Source organism: Pteronotus mesoamericanus, unplaced genomic scaffold (assembly GCF_021234165.1).
Source record: "Pteronotus mesoamericanus isolate MK-2021 breed Mesoamerican mustached bat unplaced genomic scaffold, CSHL_Meso_final contig_116, whole genome shotgun sequence".
Taxonomy (NCBI): Eukaryota; Metazoa; Chordata; class Mammalia; order Chiroptera; family Mormoopidae; genus Pteronotus; species Pteronotus mesoamericanus.
The window spans coordinates 8,256,645-8,276,461 of record NW_026555027.1 but is presented as its reverse complement, the minus strand read 5'-3'; the positions used below and the strand labels follow the sequence as shown (position 1 = coordinate 8,276,461).

The 19,817-nt window shown below is 54.4% G+C and overlaps 1 protein-coding gene across 2 annotated transcripts in view; it reads right to left on the bottom strand.

Moving 5' to 3' along the window:
- Positions 1-19,817, bottom strand: part of ABCG1 (ATP binding cassette subfamily G member 1) — a 47,981-nt gene that overhangs the window by 12,327 nt on the left and 15,837 nt on the right. For both annotated transcript variants that reach the window (XM_054578653.1, XM_054578654.1), the window contains exons 3-5: positions 5,744-5,861; positions 4,616-4,748; positions 2,321-2,371 (exon numbers count right to left, since the gene is read on the bottom strand). In XM_054578653.1, the coding sequence (XP_054434628.1) occupies positions 2,321-2,371; positions 4,616-4,748; positions 5,744-5,861 (302 nt within the window). The remainder of the gene's footprint in view (positions 1-2,320; positions 2,372-4,615; positions 4,749-5,743; positions 5,862-19,817) is intronic.

Sequence of the window (19,817 nt, the reverse complement as noted above, 5' to 3'; positions counted from 1 at the left end):
GCTTCTTATCCTTGAAATAATCACTCCATCCTGTTGATGAGTTACTGCTGGAGACAGGACCGGCACAGGGCTGAGGGCCAGGAGGACGGGTCAGCCGGCCCAGGCCCGAGGCTCCGGTGAGGGGTGCAGGCAGGACCCGAGAACGCCTGTCGATCCTGAAGGGCGGGCCCGCTGCCTCGTTCCACCGCCATTGCGCACCTTAAGAGAGGAGCGAGGCTCTCGCTCCTGGGGATGGCCCAGCCACACAGTCCCGCAGAGAACAGCATGGTGCTCTCTTCTGGTCTGTGTCTCAGGACGTGGAGGCCACGCACCAGGCAGGCCGTCCCAGAGAACACGTCCTTTCCCTACCAAGAAAGCCATCTCCCGCCTGCTCCTTCTGCTCGGGCAGGGAGCGCGGGTGCCGGTGGCCATCCCCCCGCCTCCGCCTCCGGGGCCCTGGGCTTCCATCTACAAAGAAGGGACGCAAGGCCAGGCGCCACCTGCCTTCAGGGTGTGGGAGGCGGAATTAGATGACGCCAGCCCGTGACCTGGATGGGGCTGGGAGCTGCCTCTGAAGGTCACGGCATAGCAGGCTATGCTGGTGCGGGAGGCTGTGCTCCTTAATACAGAAAGTCAGCTGAGAGGCACGCAGGTGTTCTCCCGGCCTGTCAGCAAAGGCCACCTTCCTCAGCGTGCTAGTCTCACACGTAAAGCCTGGTCCATGCGGGCCAGGCCATCGGGGAGTCCTCCGTGACCTGCTTACTAATGGGTCTTGTGGCTCTGAGCAGCTTAGACACTTTAACAGCATCATCTAATGTGGTGTCACGCTGCCCCGCATGCAGGTGGCGCCTGGCCTCCCTTTCCCTCTTTATAGATGGAAGCCCAGAGTGGCCAGAGGCAGCGGCTGGAGTTTTCTGGCAGGTCCTGAGAGGCCAGGGCTGAGGGGACGCCCCTTTGCTGTGCTGTGTCACAATTGAGCTGTTTGCCCTGGATCAAGTTTCCTTCTTCACTGCACCCCAAATGGGGTGGGGGGTGGGTTCCAGTCGGTGTTAGGTTGACGCCAACCACCTTCAATTGACAAGAGACACAAATGCGCGTGATTCCCACGTTTTCTACAGCCCTGTGTTGGCTTCCATTAGATTCACTTATTCCTTTCAGTCTCAGGGCAGAAGAGTTCCACCTGATACGTCTTCAGCAGCCGCAAGTTTCACCGGTCGCAGAAATGGGGCCTTTCCACCTATACCGTGCAGCTAACCCTCCCCTCCTCTGACTCAGGGGCTGCACCCTAAGGGTTCTGGAGGGTGCAGCGGGGTGAAGAGAGGAGGGCAGGGAGGGCGAGGAGGAACCTTAAAGATGCCAGCGTTTCTTTTCATACCGAGGTGGTTCACATTGACGTAACAGTAGCTGTTACATGGGAGGAGAGGTAACGGACTTGAGTCGAATTGTTATTAGTATGTCCTTCACGTGTCTGTGTTCTAGCGGTCGCCCCGCATCCCATCCGCACAGGGAAAGCCACGCTGCACCTCTGGGGCTCACGCCGCACACCCTACTCTTCCCGCTGCTGGGCTGCGACCCTATGAGGGCCTCAGGAGACAGGATAGTAGTTGGTAAGTGGAATTTCACCAAATTCTATGCTTACACTGAAAAATGCCACTAGTGCTCCCAGTGGGGAGTGGAGAAGAGCGGAGCTGAGCTTGTCTTCGAAGTGTGTAAATGCTCATTGGTCCCCAAATGGGGCTTTCTGGGTCTCCCCGCTGGGCCTGCGTACCTGCCGCCCTCCCTGCTCCCTGGGGTTCTGGGAGATAAGAAGGGCCATGAAAGGGATTAGAAGAAGGCCTTACTCAGCCTGGAAACATGTTCATTTTATTTTTAAAAGGCCAGTTAATAACACGTGAGAATCAAATTTCTTCTTGCAAGTGGGCGTGGGTGGAGGCTGGTTATTTTTAACTGAATGACTAGGCGTCCTCACAGTTAGTATTTTATACAAAACGGTTGAGCATGAAGCATATTAAACACAAAAAGGGACGGCGCTTGGGCTGACCCTGGGGTCAGTCTTCTGGTCACCTGAGCTCGCAGGCTAGTGACCTGCTGCATCCTGGCTCTGCTTGTGTGGCAGCCCCAGGACGTGAGAGTCCAGGCCACGGCGCTTGCAGAGGAGAGGCCGCCCCTGGCTACCAGGCTAGAGCTCAGCACACGCGATGTCATCGTCTCCTGCCCCCCCACTCAGGAGGCAAGGCGACAAGCCAACAAAACCAGCGCCAAAAAAGTCCCTGCCCAGGTGTGTGGTCAATGGCGTTCATGCGCTTTCTGCGCCGCCTGCGGCCCCGACGCACGCACTTACCATCTCCCGTCTGCCTTCGTCTTTCTCCTGGAGCTTCAGGTGCGCGGACACCTGCAGGGGCAAGGGATGCCGTGTGGAGTCAGGGCAGGTGGCCTCAGTGGGCAAACCTCACAAGACACACCAGAGGCCAAGGGCCCCAGGGGGCGGAGGAAGACCCTCGTCTTGGCCTCCTACCTCCCTCGGCTCAACAAAGGTGGGGTCTAGGAGAGCCGCGCGTGTCTGGGGCGCCTCCTGTCCTCTCTGCTGAAGTCACTGCTGTGTCCATGAGAGAAGCTGGACATGGGCAGCAGAGAGATAAGGACACCTCAGGCCTGGGGGCTGGAGGACTAGTGGCGTATGTTTAGGAATTTCGCAAGCCAGCTGTTAAATCACTGGTAGCTTAAAACTATCCGTTGCCCATCATGGCCTATTGGAGAGTTTTTGTACCACAGAAGTTGTCACGTGCTATAGATTGGGACTCCGGTTTGGTTGTTTTGTTCGCCACCCCATTTGCCAGCATATCCCTGGCCCGCGACCCTGCTGGGAAGCAGCCTGGGGAGTCGCCGTCACGTCCAGCGTCAGCCTTGGCTCTGCGCTGCCGGCTTCTGCGGCTTTGGGGAACGAGGAGCCCCAGTTTCCTCACGGGCACAATGGTGGGGTTGGAACCCGCTCACCACGGGGCTAGTGAAGTTGCCGTGGGGATCAATGACAGGCTGAGATGCGGGGGCAGCGGCCACAGTCCCCGAGTCAGAGAGGGCCAGGCCGCAGTCAGCGCAGTTGGGCCAGCGGCTTGCCCTGCGACACCGAGTGTCACTTCTTGGTTGGCCTAGTGGGTGTGAGGGTCAGAAGCAGCTCATGAAAATGCACAGCCCACAGCCGGTAGCCAATATCACCCCGAGGTATGTGACAAGATCTCATGTTTAAATCTCATTTAAGAGCCTGGTGAGTGGTTGCGGGGAGGAGGGAAATAATTGGAAGAGTCACCAATCTTGTTTGCAAAAGAAAGCAGCACCTGAGCCAGAAATCCAAGTGCAGTTTCTCTCCGGTCGCCTGAGAGGAGAGGCACTAGCAAGTCAGGAGCCAACAGGGCATGCGTCAAGCTCGTACCTTCTAAACTTACCAGTGTGTTTCCAGGCTCCTCCTAAGCACCCAGTGCCCTTGTCAGAATGTCTGCCTGGAGGCCAGACAATCAATCAGGGCCACGGTGCCTTCCCGGGAGGCCGGCCTGCGGGAGAGGGGCCCCTGACCTCCAGAACACTGAGTACCAGGGATGTGACAGGAACATGCCCACAGGGCCCTCCTTTCTGTGTCTGTGCAAAGCAGGTTAGTGCGCAGATCATGTATCTGACACCTCACCCTGCTTCCCCTCGCTGAGATCCCCTCGGAATCGTCCTTGGCTGAAAGGCTGGCAGCCGCCGCCCTGAGAGAAGACGCTTTGCTCAGTCCCAAAGGCAAGTGCAGGGCGAGGCCTTTGCGGGCTGGGAACCAAGGCGCACCCTGTCCACTGACCAGGGCGCAAGGCAGACAGGCTGAGAACATTGCGCTACGGGCCAGGAGCAGCCCGGAGGCCCTGTCTTTTATGGTGGACGGGGGCAAAACAGAAGACCAAGCAGCCTTGCCACAAAACGCACCACAATGAGCAAAGGGCGGCTGAGTGGCCTTCTCGTCTCTTCCCAACGGGAGACATTCTAGTGGCTCCCACTGCCCACAGCTGGGTCCGTGTGGTTCCTATTGGTGTGGGCTGGGCCTTTTTAAAAAGCAGCTCCAGGGCAGGGCACTTGGCTGGGCTGTGGTCTGTTCAAAGAGCAGGGCGGCCAGGCCGTGCTGGGCCCTGTACAGGATGCCCTGGGCTACCAGCTGAAGCCTTTCTCTCGTGCTTTTGCAGGACTGTGTGTCTGACAGCTGTCGGCTATGCGCGTGCAGGGCCTGGGACCCAGCAGGTGGCAGCAAATGCTGGTTCTGTCCCCACCTGGCAAGCAGGCGAGTCAGAGGGCATGAGGCCCTCAGGCCCCAATTGGCACCAGGGGGACTGGAACTCGGCCCAAAGCCACAAATGACTGAAGGACAGCTGACGGGAAGGGCAGACCCTCGGCCCGAGGGGGCAGGACTGTGGTCACCTTGGACGGGGTCACCCACATCAGTCGGGTCAATCACTTTCTCAGGGATTTGACCTCGATTTTTGCCATCCAGAGTCTATGACAACCCAGGGTCTAGGGGCTTGTTTTCACGAAGCTGTCCAAACGGTGTGACTGTTGTCAGTACACTGCAGGAGGGAGGGGCCTGCTCCGGGAACAGGGGAGAGAGGAGGTAGCTCACCATCATGGCTTCGTGCACGGTGAGGTGCGGCAGCAGCATGTCGTCCTGCATGATGTAACAGGACACCTTCCGGAAGCAGCGCAGGTCCCGGGGCATGCCATTGATGAGGATGGCCCCCTTCATGCCGGTCTCCCTGGGGGCCAGGGGGGAACTTGTCAGCCCAGCTCCAGCTCCTCCTCCCCGTGCAGGGCCTGGGGAGGGCCCGAGAGAGAAGCGGCCCCTCCTGGCACCCTCCCACGGGGACAGCAAGGACAGAGACCCAGGACAGCCCTGGCACTCACAGGAAGGGAACGCATGGGGCAAATGCCCAGCTCCAAGACTGGAGGGCGTGTTTGTAACGAGTGCCCGTAAAGAAGCGGAGATACACGTGGATGCTTCTACACACAGCTACATGGTCACGTGCACCCCCTGGCTTTTCGGGGGGTTTCTCAGGTGGGCTTCTGAGCAGTCCTGTGAGCAGCCCAGGCTACACTGGCTGTGTCAAAGAACAGGACTGCAGGCGAGGGTGTGGCTGCTACGTCAGAAGCAGCTCCTGAGTGTCCGGCTCTGATGCTGACCGGGGAGGGAGCACAGCAGGGTCCCTGGGCTCATGTAGCTCAGAGAGGAGGGGCCTGTGCCCTGGGCTCACGCAGCCAAACGCATGGTCCTTCTCCACCGGGGAGGCTGTTCTCTGTGACCAGAGTGGCCAGGTTAGGGCATCCCATGTAGACTTCGGACACGGAGGGGGCACAGCCCGGCCAGCCACACTCGCTCCCTGTCTCCCGGACCCACATGCATCTCCGCTGCCTCTCTTGGGTGCATCGGCTCCGCCTGGGGACATGGCGGGGGCCACAGCCCGCCTGTCGCACAGCCACCCTCCCAGGTGTGGGGCGTCCACCTCCACCCTTGTGGTGCAGTGACCGAGCGCTGCCCTGTGACACTTCCAATGTCATTTTCTTCCCTGGGCTGTTCCCTTCACAGTCAAAGCCTCGTAGAGCCACCCGACCGCACCCCCACCCCCAGGCTTCCCTGAGCCTGCACGGAGCCTTAGGAAGCGATGGGAAGGACGGGAGTGGGCTCACTATTCATGTTGTTGCCACCAAGCCACATGAGGGGAGGACCTCGTTCTCCCCGGCGGGGTGCGCTCACCTGTATCCGGCCAGAATGTTCATGAGCGTGGACTTCCCAGCCCCGGAAGGACCCATGATGGCCACCAGCTCCCCACTGTTGAATTTCCCAGAAATCCCTTTCAGAAGGGTCTTGTATCCTGCAAAAGAGCAGAGGATGTTCACTCTCCAACCGTCACAGGACCCGTCAGTCTCATCCCAGGTGCAGTGCAGACCAGCGCACGGGACCTCTGACCACGGAAACCAGGTCGAGGGCGAGGTTGGTCACGCCTCCGCTTCATCAACTGCATTTCATGGGTTACGTTGACGCCAGTTCCCAGCGGGTGTACAAGGCTTTAGACTGTACGAAGCACTCGGACACGACTCTCTGGGGTGCGGAGAGCCCGCCCTTCTCCTTTCAGAATGAGGACGCGGGTGTCCGGGGCCCGGAGGCTCGTCCTGGCCCCCACGGCCAGCGCCAGCAGGTCCCGACCCAGGCCCTCACAACGGGTAATTAAATGGTTGATTTATTATTTCATTTGTGAGTTTTTATTTATAATTTATACAAATATTAATTATTCATATAGGATTTATTCATAAGTCTTTATATTAATTTATAATTAAAAGTTTATCATTTTGCAGCCACATCAAATTGCTTTGGAATTTCTGTCAAGTCTCTATCCGAGAGCTTTGTAAAAGGACAAATATCTACACATCCTGAGTAGAGCCACATGTTTTGGGGGTTTTCTGGGTACATTGTTCAAATGTGCAATAAAGAATAAAACAGAAGAAACTGGATTCGTGGGCAAAGACCCCTAATTCAGAAACAGTCCTCGGTTCCTGAGAGACAGTCCTCGGTTCCTGAGAGACAGTCCTAGGATGTACCCTTAAAAGACCAGGACCGTACAAATGCAACATTTTAGCTCCCCCATGAGGTTCAGGGGCCCGATGAGAAAGGCAGGCAGGGCACCCCACCACACCCCACTTTCTCCCCTGTCCGAGGTTGGAAGCTCCCGGACCCCAAACTTGTATGTTTATTCAAGCCCCAGCCAGGGCCTGGAGAGTTCAGATAAGACACCTGAACAACCAACGTGTCACCAGGTGCCACCTTGATGCAGATGGGAATCCCCAAGGCCTTGTTTAATCAGGCAGAGAGAAGCGGAAACAAAGGCTGGAAGCTGGTGGCCCTGTGACCTGGCTCATTACGGAGAGTGACAGCCGCTTGGGGAGGCCTGAGATGGTTGTCCCGGTGGGAAAGGGGCAAATGGATGGTGTTTGGAAGAGCAGCTCGGCACAGCAAATGAGCCGAACGCCTGCCACTGCGGTGTCTGGGCCGACGGGCCAGCGAACGCCAGCCGGGGAGAGGTGACGGAGGCCCACGGGAACCCCACAGGGCTGCAGCGGCCCTTCAGCGGACGGACAGACAGCATGGCTGAGGGACAGCAGGGACCCCTCCTCTGCAAGCTCGGGCTCCCAGTGCGGCAGGCCCTAATCAAGATGGAGCTCTGCTGGCCCAGGGCTCCGGGACCTGGGCCACAGGGGACCCGCCTGACATCACCGGGGGAGCATTAAACGCCAGGCGCGCCAGACATCTGCTGCTTTCCGGCCTCTTGTGGGTTCAGGCCCAGAGCAGGGCGCCTCCCGAGCAAACTCTCCTATAAGCTGTTTCTTCTCAAATCTCAAGGTTGGTCCCCAGCTGGACCCATAGACCAGGAGCCGACTGACGGGGCAGGTGCCTTATGGAGGTGGCCACTGGCCACTTGGAGGCCACATGCAGTCTGCACAGGGGGCATGACCACTGGAAAGCAGCCTCGTCTCTGGGATTCTGAGCGGCCCTTTCCTCTGGGCAGAGCCCAGGGGCGCTGCTCTCACTCTGCTGTCCCCGGTGCTGGCCCTCGGGCTTCGGGTCCACACTGGGACACATAGCAATAGAGGCGCGGGTAGGTCACAAGCTGTGATGCCCATAGCCAGGAAGCCAGGAGCAGCCATGGGTGTGGCCGCCAGGGCAGCATCTGGTCCTTTCAAGGGAAAAGGCTGGCAGAGTCGGGGACAGACCATGTCCTCCTCCCTTACAGCCACCAGACTGGAACTGAGGGTCTGACCGTGAGCCCTCATGCTGAACAGATCCACTGTTGAGTCCGGTGAGTTATGAGGCCTCACAAGGCTGATGACTCATACCTCAGAGCGGGACAGCGGGGGACATGGAAAGACAGGGAGTGCATGTGTGTGACACCTGCAGGGCTGGCCGGGAAGGGCTGCTGCATCTCAGTTCCTCACATTCCTCACATTCCATAATGGTGAGAATGCAGCAGACGTGGAGCAAGGCTTCTCCTCCTAAAGGCCAGCCAGCCGGCCCCAAGCTGAGCGCCGATACGAGCCTGGACATCTGCTCACTGCCCCCACGCACGCCTCGTTCTGCCTCCAGCTCTATTTGTTTTTGCCCCTAGAGGTTCCAGAACATCAGCTCCATGATGATGCGCCCAGAACTATCTCCTTAATCACCATGTCCTGTGTGCAGAGCAGTATTAGGCATGTAGTGGTCACTTAAAAAAATGTTTATGGAATCAATGAACAGAAGGGGAACTCTTTGTATAAGCACATTCAGAGTCACAGCCACCGTCTCGGGCACCGTCATTTGGTTAGAGCTTCTTTTCAAGCCATTGCCTCCAACGGGCCCCTCTGGGCTTCAGACCAGCATGTGCTGGGTCAGCAAGAAATACCCAGGAGCCCCTGCCAGTTCAGCTCTTCAGCTGGTCCATGAGTCAACTCCCAGGGCTGGGTACTGCTGTGCCATGCATTTTAGAGGGGCCGCTAGCGTCCCTCTGTGGATGCACAAAAGTCACCAGTAAACCCTTACATAATCACAAGCGAAATGTGCATTATAAATACATCAGAGTATTCCCCTCCTAATGCAGATTGTACGGATGTTTAGCATGCAGAGAGAGAGAGAACCGCACACATTGTAAGTGGATGCAAAGTTAGACACTCCCCCAGACTGAGCTTCCTGAGGAACCAGCCCCCAGGTCAGAAGTGGGAGGTAAAGGGCCCTGGGGCGCCCTTCCCGTCACTTCAGAGGGTAGTCATTTTTGAATCTTAAGCAGAACCCCAAGGGCGCTGATTTTTAGACACAGGAATAAGGGGGGGGGGTTACTTTCCTCCCCTGGAAATGAAGACAACACTCCTTGGTCTGCGGAACATTCCTTAGATGGGAAATTGTGCCCCAATAGCCCGGTGAGCCTGCTGCTGCCCTATGACCCTTGCCCTGGGATGGGCCGACTCCTCTCCAGAACATATGTCAAGAAATCACAAAGAAATGGAATGGCTGACCATTGACATGTCCTACGGGAGCTGGCAGCGCTTTAAAGGGACATGGTGCCTGTCGACACCTACAAGGTGTTGGGGACACACAACAGCTTAGGTTCGGTTGGGTAGGGGTGAACGTTTTTTCATTTGTAGAATGTGCCCTTGAAGGTCAGCCCCGCCGTCCCTGGCCGGGCTCGTGTGGGATACGCAGAGTGCCAGCGCTGCTCACACCTTCCCCGAACGCCTCACAGCAAGCTGAGGGCCAGGTTCTTTTCTGTATGTTGCATATGAGAAACAAGGGCTCAGAGACAGTTAGTGACCCGCCCGGTGGCTCAGCAGAGGAGCCAACATTCCAACCACTTGTGCTCAACTCCAGAAGTGGTCCTTGCACCCGCCATGTCCCATGTAGCCAGAGCCTCTGCCAGCCTGGGCAGCGCAGCTGGGGGTCTGGGCAGCCGGCTCCCCACACCCAACTCCCTTCCTGTCTGTCACTGTGGTCAGCTCCACTGAGGAATATGCATTTAGTCTACTGTGGCATGAAACATTTAACAGAGGATTGGAAGAAAATACACGACTTCCCTTCCCCCAGAATGAAATCCCCTTGGTCACCAAAGGCCAAGGCTGCCACCTGGGTGTGGGCAGAGTGGCTCCCAGCGTGGGTGTGGCGAGGTGATCCGAAAGCTAAGGCCCGAATGTCCTGCGTGCATCCACAGTGCTCTTAACTCATCCAGTGTCCCTCACCCTTCAATCTCCTTTTCTTTCCGTGACACATTCTCAAGTCAAAAAAATTAAAAAAAAAAAAAATCTTGCCAGCATGTGTCCAGGTCTCTGCCACTCAGGGAAGACTCAGGCCCCACACGTGTCCAGGACCCTCCTGTCTGATAGCAAAGATGTCGTATACATGCTCTGACCCGCACACTGCTCCCCATGGCTTCTTGTTATAAAAGCACCCGCCTCCTGCTGCCACGGGCTGCCCAACACCAGGGATTGGAGCCGGCGTGTTCCAGCCCAGCTGACAGCACTTCGGGCCCCTTGGGAACAGTTAGGCTCCCGATGCCAGTGACCTGCAGAAAATAATAAGCAGTTTGTCTCTCTGACTCTGGCGAGTGAGTCACTTACTCAGGTTTCGTTTAACGAGCTGCTGTTTGGAAGGGGCGGCAGTTTCTAAAGCGACGCCAGGGTCAGTCCTGGGCTTCTGTTTGGGGACTGTACCCTCCAAGGCTGTGGTCTCCCTGTGGGGGCTGCACTGGGGCTGGTGGACTGGGTGCCCCTGAGAAGCGGGTCCGTGTTGTGCTGGTCCAACTATCAAACGCCAGGTTAGTCACCGGGGTGAGCATGCTATAAAGTCATTGTCACAAACAAGTCACAAAGCAGAGCTCTGCGGGGAAGGCCGCAAAGGGGTCCTGATCTTGGCTTCGTTCTCTCACCTGAGAGCTGGCCAAGGTGGCTGGACCACACCAAATATGCCTCCGTTAGGCCTCGTGGGAAAGAAGGGAGTCTTGTCACTGGATGAGGGGTCCCCAGTGCGCAGAGGGAGGCCTGGTCTTCGGTAGAGAGAGGGTCAGGCAGCTGTCTAAATTCACCACCCCCACCACGTTCCCCTCTTTTCCTCTCCGGGGGTCCCTGTGCCCATCGGCCTGGGGGCTGGAGACAGAGTTTCATGTCCCCTCATCTATGTCCTCATCGGGATCCCTCCTCTCACACAGGGGACCTTAAATCACAGGCCAGACGACCCCCACAGCCCCACACCTTCAAATGTGACCAGAGGCGCCAAACTCCCCCAAATCCCAAAAGCTCAGCATGAGCCTTTATCCCCCATAATGACAATGGAGGAAAAATTCAAATGTTTTCTACCATGAAAACGACTGAGATGGAGAAAGAAGCAAACTCACCAAGAAACAGAATAAGGCTCAGTCAGAAATTACGTCTCCAAAGTTTACAATAGCTACCATTTCTTACCTTAGTAGTTTCCCGGATGCAGTTTTTAAACCACGGTCAATTTACAGTCTTGTGACTTTATTGTAATTGTAATGTTTTGCCTTTTAGGAAAAAAAAGTACCCTAATCTGGTTCCATGGGACGTTAGTATTGAGAGCAGAATTAAAGATATCACCTTCCTGCTCAGAATAAAATAAGTACATGCATATAACATACAAATTTAGATATGGCAAAAATAAGATTCAGTCTTAAAATCTGGTTTGTCTTGAACAAAAAAACGTCTCACCCTGGGCCTTGGTTTCCAATCCATGAAATGAGAAGAGTGGAGTATATGAATCCTCAAGTTCTCTCCCTAACTAAAAAAATACTCATATATAAATAGAATCATACATGCACATATTTAAACATACAAGTGTAAATATATCCATTTGCCCTTGACTCTTGATGTGTCATTTCTGACTTTCTGCAGGCAAGGTGATGAAAAAGAAACTACAAAGTTCGTGGGATTACATTTCATTCCTTTATAGCAAGGAGGAAGCGCTGGGATGGATGAGTGTGTCCTCTTAGCCCAAGAAGCTCTGGTCACTCTTTTATGTTCTGAACTGAGGTCACTTTATGGAAATGGTCATTAGCAGCTCATCTATTAGAACAGCTTTATAGTTTTTGCCAGAATCTCAAGTGAAAAATGCCTCGATAGCAATAACTCCCTTTAAAACCTATTTGACGTCCACCAATGACTACATTTCCCCCTAAGAAACTGCCTTATATGTATGTATACACCCTCTGTAAAAATCCCCACATTTATTCCCTTGAACTGCTTGGATGGCAATTCAGTTATGCCACCTCACAAACTTAGAAGCTGACGCCTGCAACCGCGGTGTCACTAATCCTCTCTCCTCACCATCAGCTCGCTCTCTCCGGCCGCTCAAGCTGCTGTGGGCACCCCCACCCCCCGCTCCTGGCCTCTCTGGGGCACCCTGTCGAGCGAGGGCCACTGTTCCTGATCTGATTCCAGCAGGCCTTGTGCTGCCCCGTCTGCTCAAAAGTCAGAGCTCCACCAAGACGCTCAGGTGTGCAGGTGCGCTTGAGAACGAGTAGGGCTCGGGAACCAACAGGTGAACGCTCGAGTTGCCTGGTTGTCCCACGGATTGGCCCAGCAAACGTCCTACCCACCCGGCTGGCCTAGCGTCAGCCCTGAGCTGTTCTATGTCACCTGCCTGGGACCCTGTTCTTGTGCCCAGCCTCCCAGGCCTTTCCCTGCCCTTCACACAAGGGAACCCGGCTTCGGTCAACATGTCTGCTACTCCATCTGCCCTGTCCTCTTCCTGTTGCCTGGGCTGATGGCAGGATTGTCGGCAAACCACAGCTTACAGATGAAAGGGCCCACCCTCCAGGAGAGCGTTTTGTCCAGGCAGCTTTGTGAAGCAAGTGGGGGCCCACATATTCCGTTCCCCTTGTTTGCTAAGTCCTTTTTTTGGACTGAATGCCTAAAGTCAACAGGAGGACAACGTGACATCCCAGTTCCTCTACAGTTTTCATGACTACAAAACCCCCAACTCAACAGCTCCCTCACAAGCTGCGCTTGCACGCGAGCCAACAGAAAAGCTTATGTTTTTACACAAACCCCATTTTCTCTGGTTCTTTCATAGTTCTTTCACTACAGACTTTCAAAAGCCCTCTGACCTGCAAGTTTGCTTCATCCTGCACACTCAGGCACAAAGCACTGGGTCCGGGATTCCCTGGAGAGGCCAGAGGCAGCCTCGGGAATGCAGGCATAGAAAACATGGCGCTCCGTTCCAGACGCTCAGGCCCTAACATGGGCCTGAGCTGCAGCAGGCCCCTGGGGGGCAGAGCTGGGGCGAGGACCAGGGATGCAGGATCTGCCATGCACAGGGGCTTCTTAATTGCAGTCACTCTCGCCCAGTGACTCACGAAATGGTGCAGTTCACATTTCTGGTTTCTACCGGCCCTTGCCGGTAAGACTTCCACCAGGTCAACAAGCTTCTGAACCTCACGTCCAGTCAGCTGGCTGGGGGCTTTCTCTGCTTACAGTCATACTGCTCGTGCTTCCCCCCGGTGAAGGTCACTGTGAGCTCTCAGCAGGTGCTTCCCAACTTTTCGGAGAGTCGGTTATTTTGCGATGGAAAAACAGATGCCTTGGAAACAGCCCAGCCCCTCAGCCCAGAGGCGAGGAGCCTTCACACACTTGCTCACACTCCAGCCACTAGGACCCCTCCGTGTACCAGGCGCTATTCTTAACGTTCAGGAACTACAGCCCCTGAGATTTAGCATCTGGCAGCTGGGAGACGAGGAAGAGGCTCAAGTTCTTCACCGAAAAGAGAGTGGGGACTGCAAAGTTATTATTTTTATCCTCACTTGAGGACATTTTTTTCATTGCTTTTAGAAAGAGAGGGAGGAGGGTGAGGGGGAGGGGTGGAGGGGGGAAAGAGAGAGAGAAAGAGAGATTGACTGGTTGTCCTGACTGGGGATCCAACCCGCCACCTTTTCACTTTGGGCGACAATGCTCCAACCAACTGAGCCACACCAGCAGGGGCCAAAGCTTTGAGGTCTTTTAGATACACTGATTTATCAGCAAAGCTACATCTGTGTCACCTGCTTGTGTTTCTTCTGTAGGCCCTAGGGCTGGTGCAGAGGACTGTGGCCACGGGGACCTCATGCTGTCATGGTCAAGTATAGCACTAGATACTGAGAGAACGGCACAGGTCGGTTTCTCTCAGAGCCTGGCACCGGGAGGGGGTGGCGCCGCTCAGGGTCCCGGTGGCCAACCCCGAGCCTCTGCGAGACCCGCGTCTGTGCCAGCGATGTCTCCCCGCCCCAGGCCAACCTCAGGCTCCAGCCTCTGCGAATGACTTTGCCACTTCCGGTGACATTTTAGCCAGAAGAGAGCAATGCTTCTTATAGTGAGAGCCAAGGAGAGTTTACGGGCAAGGAGAGAAAATAACCAGATTTGTCCTCTCGGTTTTCTCCCGCCCTGTCTGTCTGGACGTGCCTGGACCCTGCGACCCACACTGGTCCCATCGCACCAGCCCTCTCACCCGGTTTCACAGAGGAAGTGGCCAGTGGACAAGTCAGTGCTAGAGTTCAAAACGCTTTATTTGGGGCTTGAATAGGTTTTACAAAGAAGCAGAAGGAAACCTTATCTTCTTTACCCCACACAGGTGACACTGCAAACCAGCGAGGATAAACACATGCACACAAACACACAACTGTCTAAAACACAGTGCTCCGGATCACATGAAGATACAAGTACAAGCTGCGCTCTCTTAAGAAGAAGAATGTAACTCGCAGAATCCTAGCATCCCTGCCCTGTTATCCAGCACCTGGAAGGCTGCTGACCCCACAGAGGCGTCCCAGGGGGCAGCAAGCTTTTCTTCAAGCCCTGGAGAGGGAGCGGGCTCGCTGGCTCCCTAACGGCAGGGGGCGCTCAGAAGCCTGTGCCCAGCCCTGCAGCTCACACAGAGCAGGGCCTGCGTCCTTGTCTCACTCACCATCCCACCCCAGGGAAGCTGACTGTGCTCCCTCCCTGGGGCTGCCGAGATCCCTGGGCCCTGAGCCTGCGTCCCTGCTCCATGCTCCCAAGGGGCCAGCAGGGCCATTTCTTGCTCTAGCTTCTTTGGTTAAAAAAAAAAATGTATCATTGGTATTCTATTACAGTTGTCCCAACTTTTCCCCCTTTGCCCTCCTCCACCCAGCCCACCTCCCCCGCTCCGCCCTCCCACAGTCAATTCCCACACTGTTGTTTATGTCCATGGGCCACTCATAGATGTTCTTTGACTTGTCCCCTTCCCTTCTTTCCACCCTTTTCCTCTTCTGCCCCCCTCTCTGGTCACTATCAGTCTGTTCCATGTTTCCATGTCTCTGGTTCTATTTTGCTCGTTGGTTTATTTTGTTCATTAGATTCCTCCTATAAGAAAGATCAGATGCTATTTGTGTTTCACTGCCTGGCTTAGTTCACTTAGCATAATGCTCTCCATTTCCAACTGTGCTGTCACAAACGGCAGGAATTCCTTCCTTCTTTCTGCTGCATAGCATTCCATTGTGTAAATACACCGGTTTTTTGATCCACTCATCTACTAATGGGCACTTAGGCTGTTTCCAGCACGTGGCTCCAGCTTTTAAAGGGCCAGCTGTGGCTTTCAGGTGGTCGTCCATTCCTCTTTGCTCTCACTCAGCAGTTCTCAGAGTGGGGTCCCCGGGCCAGCAGGGTTGGCACCGCCGGGCACTTCTGCACATGCCAACTCTTGCCTGCCCCAGACCTGCTGAATTAGACCCCCGGGTGGGCCCAGCCCCCTGTGTTTCACAAGCCCTCTGGGTCATCCTGGCGCTCACCCAGGTTTGAAACCATTGCCTCTTGTCGCTTCAGCCTCTGGAGGCATAAACAAACCGACCGTGACCACACAGGCCACGGCTCCTCCATCATCTCGGAAGGAACTGGGGTGTGAGGGATGTGACGTGACACCGGAGCTAGGGAAGGGACACCAGCCCCTAGAAGGTCAGCTGCTTCCCGTGGCTCACTCACCTGACTCATCGCTTAGCATTTATCCCGCCCTTCGATTTTCCGTTTGGTTCTGGACATCAGCCACCTGGGCCCCCAGCTGCTACAGCACCTGCCTCCCCTCTCACAGCACAGTTTGCAAAAAGGCCGATATTCCGATAGAAACTTGAAAAGTCAAAATACACTGGTAAGACCAGCACATGCTTTGATAATTTTGCTTAAAATAAAAACGCACTAGGATCTACCTTAACACACTGGCTGCACGTTTCTTAGAAACATAGCTCACTGTTCTGCACTTTCAACAACAGGCATGTTTGTAAAATGAGTAACCAAGCAGCACAGGGCATTCCTAATAAAGTGGAACTTCTTAAGAAACAGTGTGAAGTTATTAATGCCCCCCGGACTTGCAGGCTCCCCGCAGGCACTGTCTCGGTGCGCGGCAAGCTTGCTGACGTCATGGCGAAGGGACAATGTCCACTTTGCCCTGGTTTGCACAAACTTGGTGACCCAGCGTCCTGGGAGGTGGTCATTTTTTTTTACTCCTCACCTGAGGATGTGCTTATTGATTTTAGAGAGAGGGTAAGGGAAGGAGAGAGAGAGAGAAAAAAAAAAAACATCAATGGATTGCCGCTTGTACATGCCCAGCTGGGACCAAACCTGCAACCTAGACATGCGCCCTGACCAGGAACTTTCGGTTTATGGGACGTGCCCCAGCCAACTGAGCCGCGCCAGCCAGGGCGAGGCAGTCGCTTCTGAGCACGGGCATTGTTGTCACGAGTCCGCGAACATCAGAATGATAACGTTCCCAGAGATCAGCACGCTGTTCGCAGGGTTGCAGATGGCCGGAGCGGCCATTCCACACGCCCAAGCCCCGTTTCCTTCTGCCCACGCCAACCCTGTGCTGACAATGCGGAAAGGCAGCTGCGTTCACCCCTAGTGCCCACCTCCGCCCTCAGTCACTGGGTGGCACCGGCGGGCACGCCTGCTGCGTGTGAGCACGTGGAGCGTGCACTTGCCACGGCTGTTCGTTCTCCCTGAAGCTGGGCAGCAGATGTAACCTGGGCGGCGTCCCGAGACCTGGCTGTGGTCCCGCCCCCTCCACTGCTTTGCCCTCTAAGCTCCTCGGATTTCTCTCCCAGGACACTGCCCCGAACTCACTGAAAACAACGTTTTAAGGCACAAGCTGGAAGAAGTAAACATTTCCATGTTTTGAGTTCACCAAAAATGGCCTTGGGCCTGGGGGGTCGCTGGACCTGTATCATACGACACAGGGCAAAGAGAGGGTGCGCTTGATCCTGGGGTCCTAGTGGCCCTCGCAGGTACTCTGAGCCTGCTGCTTACACTTCTCCAGCTGCGGTTGTCTCATTGGTGACGTTGGGACAATGCCTCACACAGTTGTGGGGACCCAGTGAGGCAGGTCAGGCCCCCAGCTTCCTCTTCTACCCACACGGGGGCGCCTGACAGGAGCACACAGGGCTGGGCCCTCCTCCTAAGACAAGACACACAGCCCTGTGACTTTGGGCAAGCCCCTCCACGTCCCCTCTCCTCTTCCACAGGGCCCTGGAGGGGTAAAGCGTTTAGGACAACACCTGGCACCCAGGAGACGCTTGGTTAGGTCGCCATTTACCGGAGCTATGAAGTAGTTCTACTTCTTCTATTTTAAAAGTACAAGGTTTTACCCCAGACTTACTTTCGGAATGATAACTAAAAGGCTTTGATCCATCCTATTAATTCTAGGCTATTATTTTATATCACATATCACATCCTTCCTAAGCATTGTTTATTAAGCAGTTGCACGGTCCAGTGCTTCATGTGTGTCAGGTTATTTAATCCAATAATATGGGCATTATCATTATTAATATGCCCTTTTTACAACGAGGTCCAGTAACTCACCCAGTTTCCTAGCTACTAAGCGGGAGAGCAGGGTTTACGCAGACTCTTACTCTTGAGCCCACATTCCCAAGCCGCCCTTTCCCCCACTGAGCACACACTGCTGTAAGGCGCTGGGGCCTGGAATCATTTTATTAAAAGAAAATAGATAAAGTGGGGGGAAAAGAAAATTGTAACTTAGCCCCAGGTACAGCCCAATTCATTTTAACCTCCTCCTTGTTACACATTACCTTAGTATTACTGCAAAAGAAGGAAAATGCATTTTCTACAAAACTACAACCTGACAAATTTTACATTAAATATCTGCAATTTCAAGAACAGCATTTGCACACCGGCGCAGCCGCTGCCACATCGAGGCTGTGCTCGCCACCAACGCCTGCGTCGCCGCTGGGCCCACCTCGGCTGCCAGCGGGAGGGGCTGCACGATGCCCCTTCTTTTCAGCCGTGAAAATGCAGCCACAAGGCTGAAACGCACCGCACCTGATGGCTCTCACATCCTCCTAAGATAACCTCCCTGAACCTTCCCCCTGAGCCAGATCTTGGAGTATAATGTTGCTGGGAGCTTTGTCCTAAGGTGGAAATTTCCACCCAGTAGCTGTCAATGTACAATAGGTGCATCAATGTAAATAGTCTCAGTCATGCGATTCCCACCGGTGGCGATCCGAAGGTCTTGAAAGACCTCCCAGGAATGACGAAACCTTTGCCTATCTGGTCCCGCAAAGGGCACAGCCTTAAAGAGGAATCATTTATTAACATCTCTGAATTGTTGGGGTTAAGTCCTAATAGTAGCCATGAGCAAGAAACCTGGGAAGCCTAGGAGAGAAGGAACAGGAAGAAATTCTCACAGAGAACAACTTAACACGTTGATGTTACTATTATTATTCAGTAAAATCCTTAATAAAACCAAGAACACAAAAACTAGCCCCTCAGTGACCTACACACTAAAATACACTGAGCCAACTGTAGTATCAACAAGTGGCTCCCAGCCACGCCCCACTCTGGGCTGTGCCATACGGACAAGGAGTAACTGATACAGTCCCTATTTGGAAGCTCAGAAGGAGGTGCCTGGGAAGGAGCCTAGCCACAGGGGTAAGGGTGAGTGAAGGCAGGCTCCCTTTCCCCAGCCTGGGAGGGAAGGTGGGCTCCTGGCAGAGGGTGTGGCACAGGCAAAGAACACTCAAATCCTGAGTGAACAATCCCCTTGCTTAACTGGCAGCCCACCTGGCTGGCCCGTGGGGAGTGGCTGCAGAGAAAAGAGGCAGGGAGACAGGCAGGGAAGGGCTGCCCTTGAACCCTTTCTGGCAGGCTAAGCAAGCACTTTGAAATTTTTATTAGAGAGACGTATCCAATTCTAAAATCGTGTAGCCAGAACACCCCTGGGAAGAGAGAAACCGACGGGATAAAAATTGCCGACCTCCTCTGGTAAGCCAGATAAAAACTAGGTACGAGGAAAGGCTGCGTCGAGTGGCCCAGGACGCACACATCACACACTGTGACAACTTAAGGAGGGGAAGATCAGACCTACTGTTAGAGGGCTCCCTGCTCACAGCTTAGGACCTCACCATTTTCTGGGCAAGCTGATATGTCAGTCTTTAGTTTGGAAACAGGAAACCCGCAAGCTTTCCTACAAGTATTAATGGGGACTCTGATAAAATATGAAACTAAATGCAAGGGCTCCCACTTTTCAACCTGACATTTGTATACAGTATGTTCTTATGTTAGCAATATGCACTGTGACTACAGTCAGGGAACAGCTCAGGTATCATAAATGGGCACTGCCTTCCTTTTGCAAAAGTTTTCACTCGCCTCACCCGCTAAACCTCAGAAAGACGGAGGGAACTTATTGTGTCAAAGTTTCCCACCTCTGACTTCCTGTATTCCACCTTCAGCTCAGTGAGTCACAGAGGACAGAGAGTCTCACTGTCATCTCCACATAGGTTTACAGAAAGGACCACTCCGCAATCAAAAAATCAAAAAAGTAAGTAAAACCCAGGACTATGAAAAGAATTGTTAGTCCTTGGCAACTCGCATTTATTTAGGAACCCAAAAGCATATCAGTGATGGTGTGTAGCTTTCCGTAACACACAGAAATTAAGTCCAAAGTAACCATGTCTGCCAGGTGTCTAGGGAAGGCCCAGGTTCCAGGGAGAGGTGATGCGTGGTACCTCCTCTTCCACCAGGGTGGTCCCAGGCCTTCCTGGTATTAGAATGCAGCACAAGGGGCAGGAACCTTGTTTATCACATCTGTGGAGTCACCAAAAAATAATCCTCAGAAAACACAGCTCCAGGTGAGCTCTTACGTCTCCTTGCCTCGCCCGCACGCCCAGGGTGCAAGTCACTTGGCAGGGAGTGTGCCGCCTTTCAGCTGGATTCCAGCCCACTGACGGGATCCTCAATTCAGATACCTGAAGGGAATTCCAGGATTCCAGAAACCGCCCTGGTCATTTCTAACCACTGACCTCGGAGAAGAA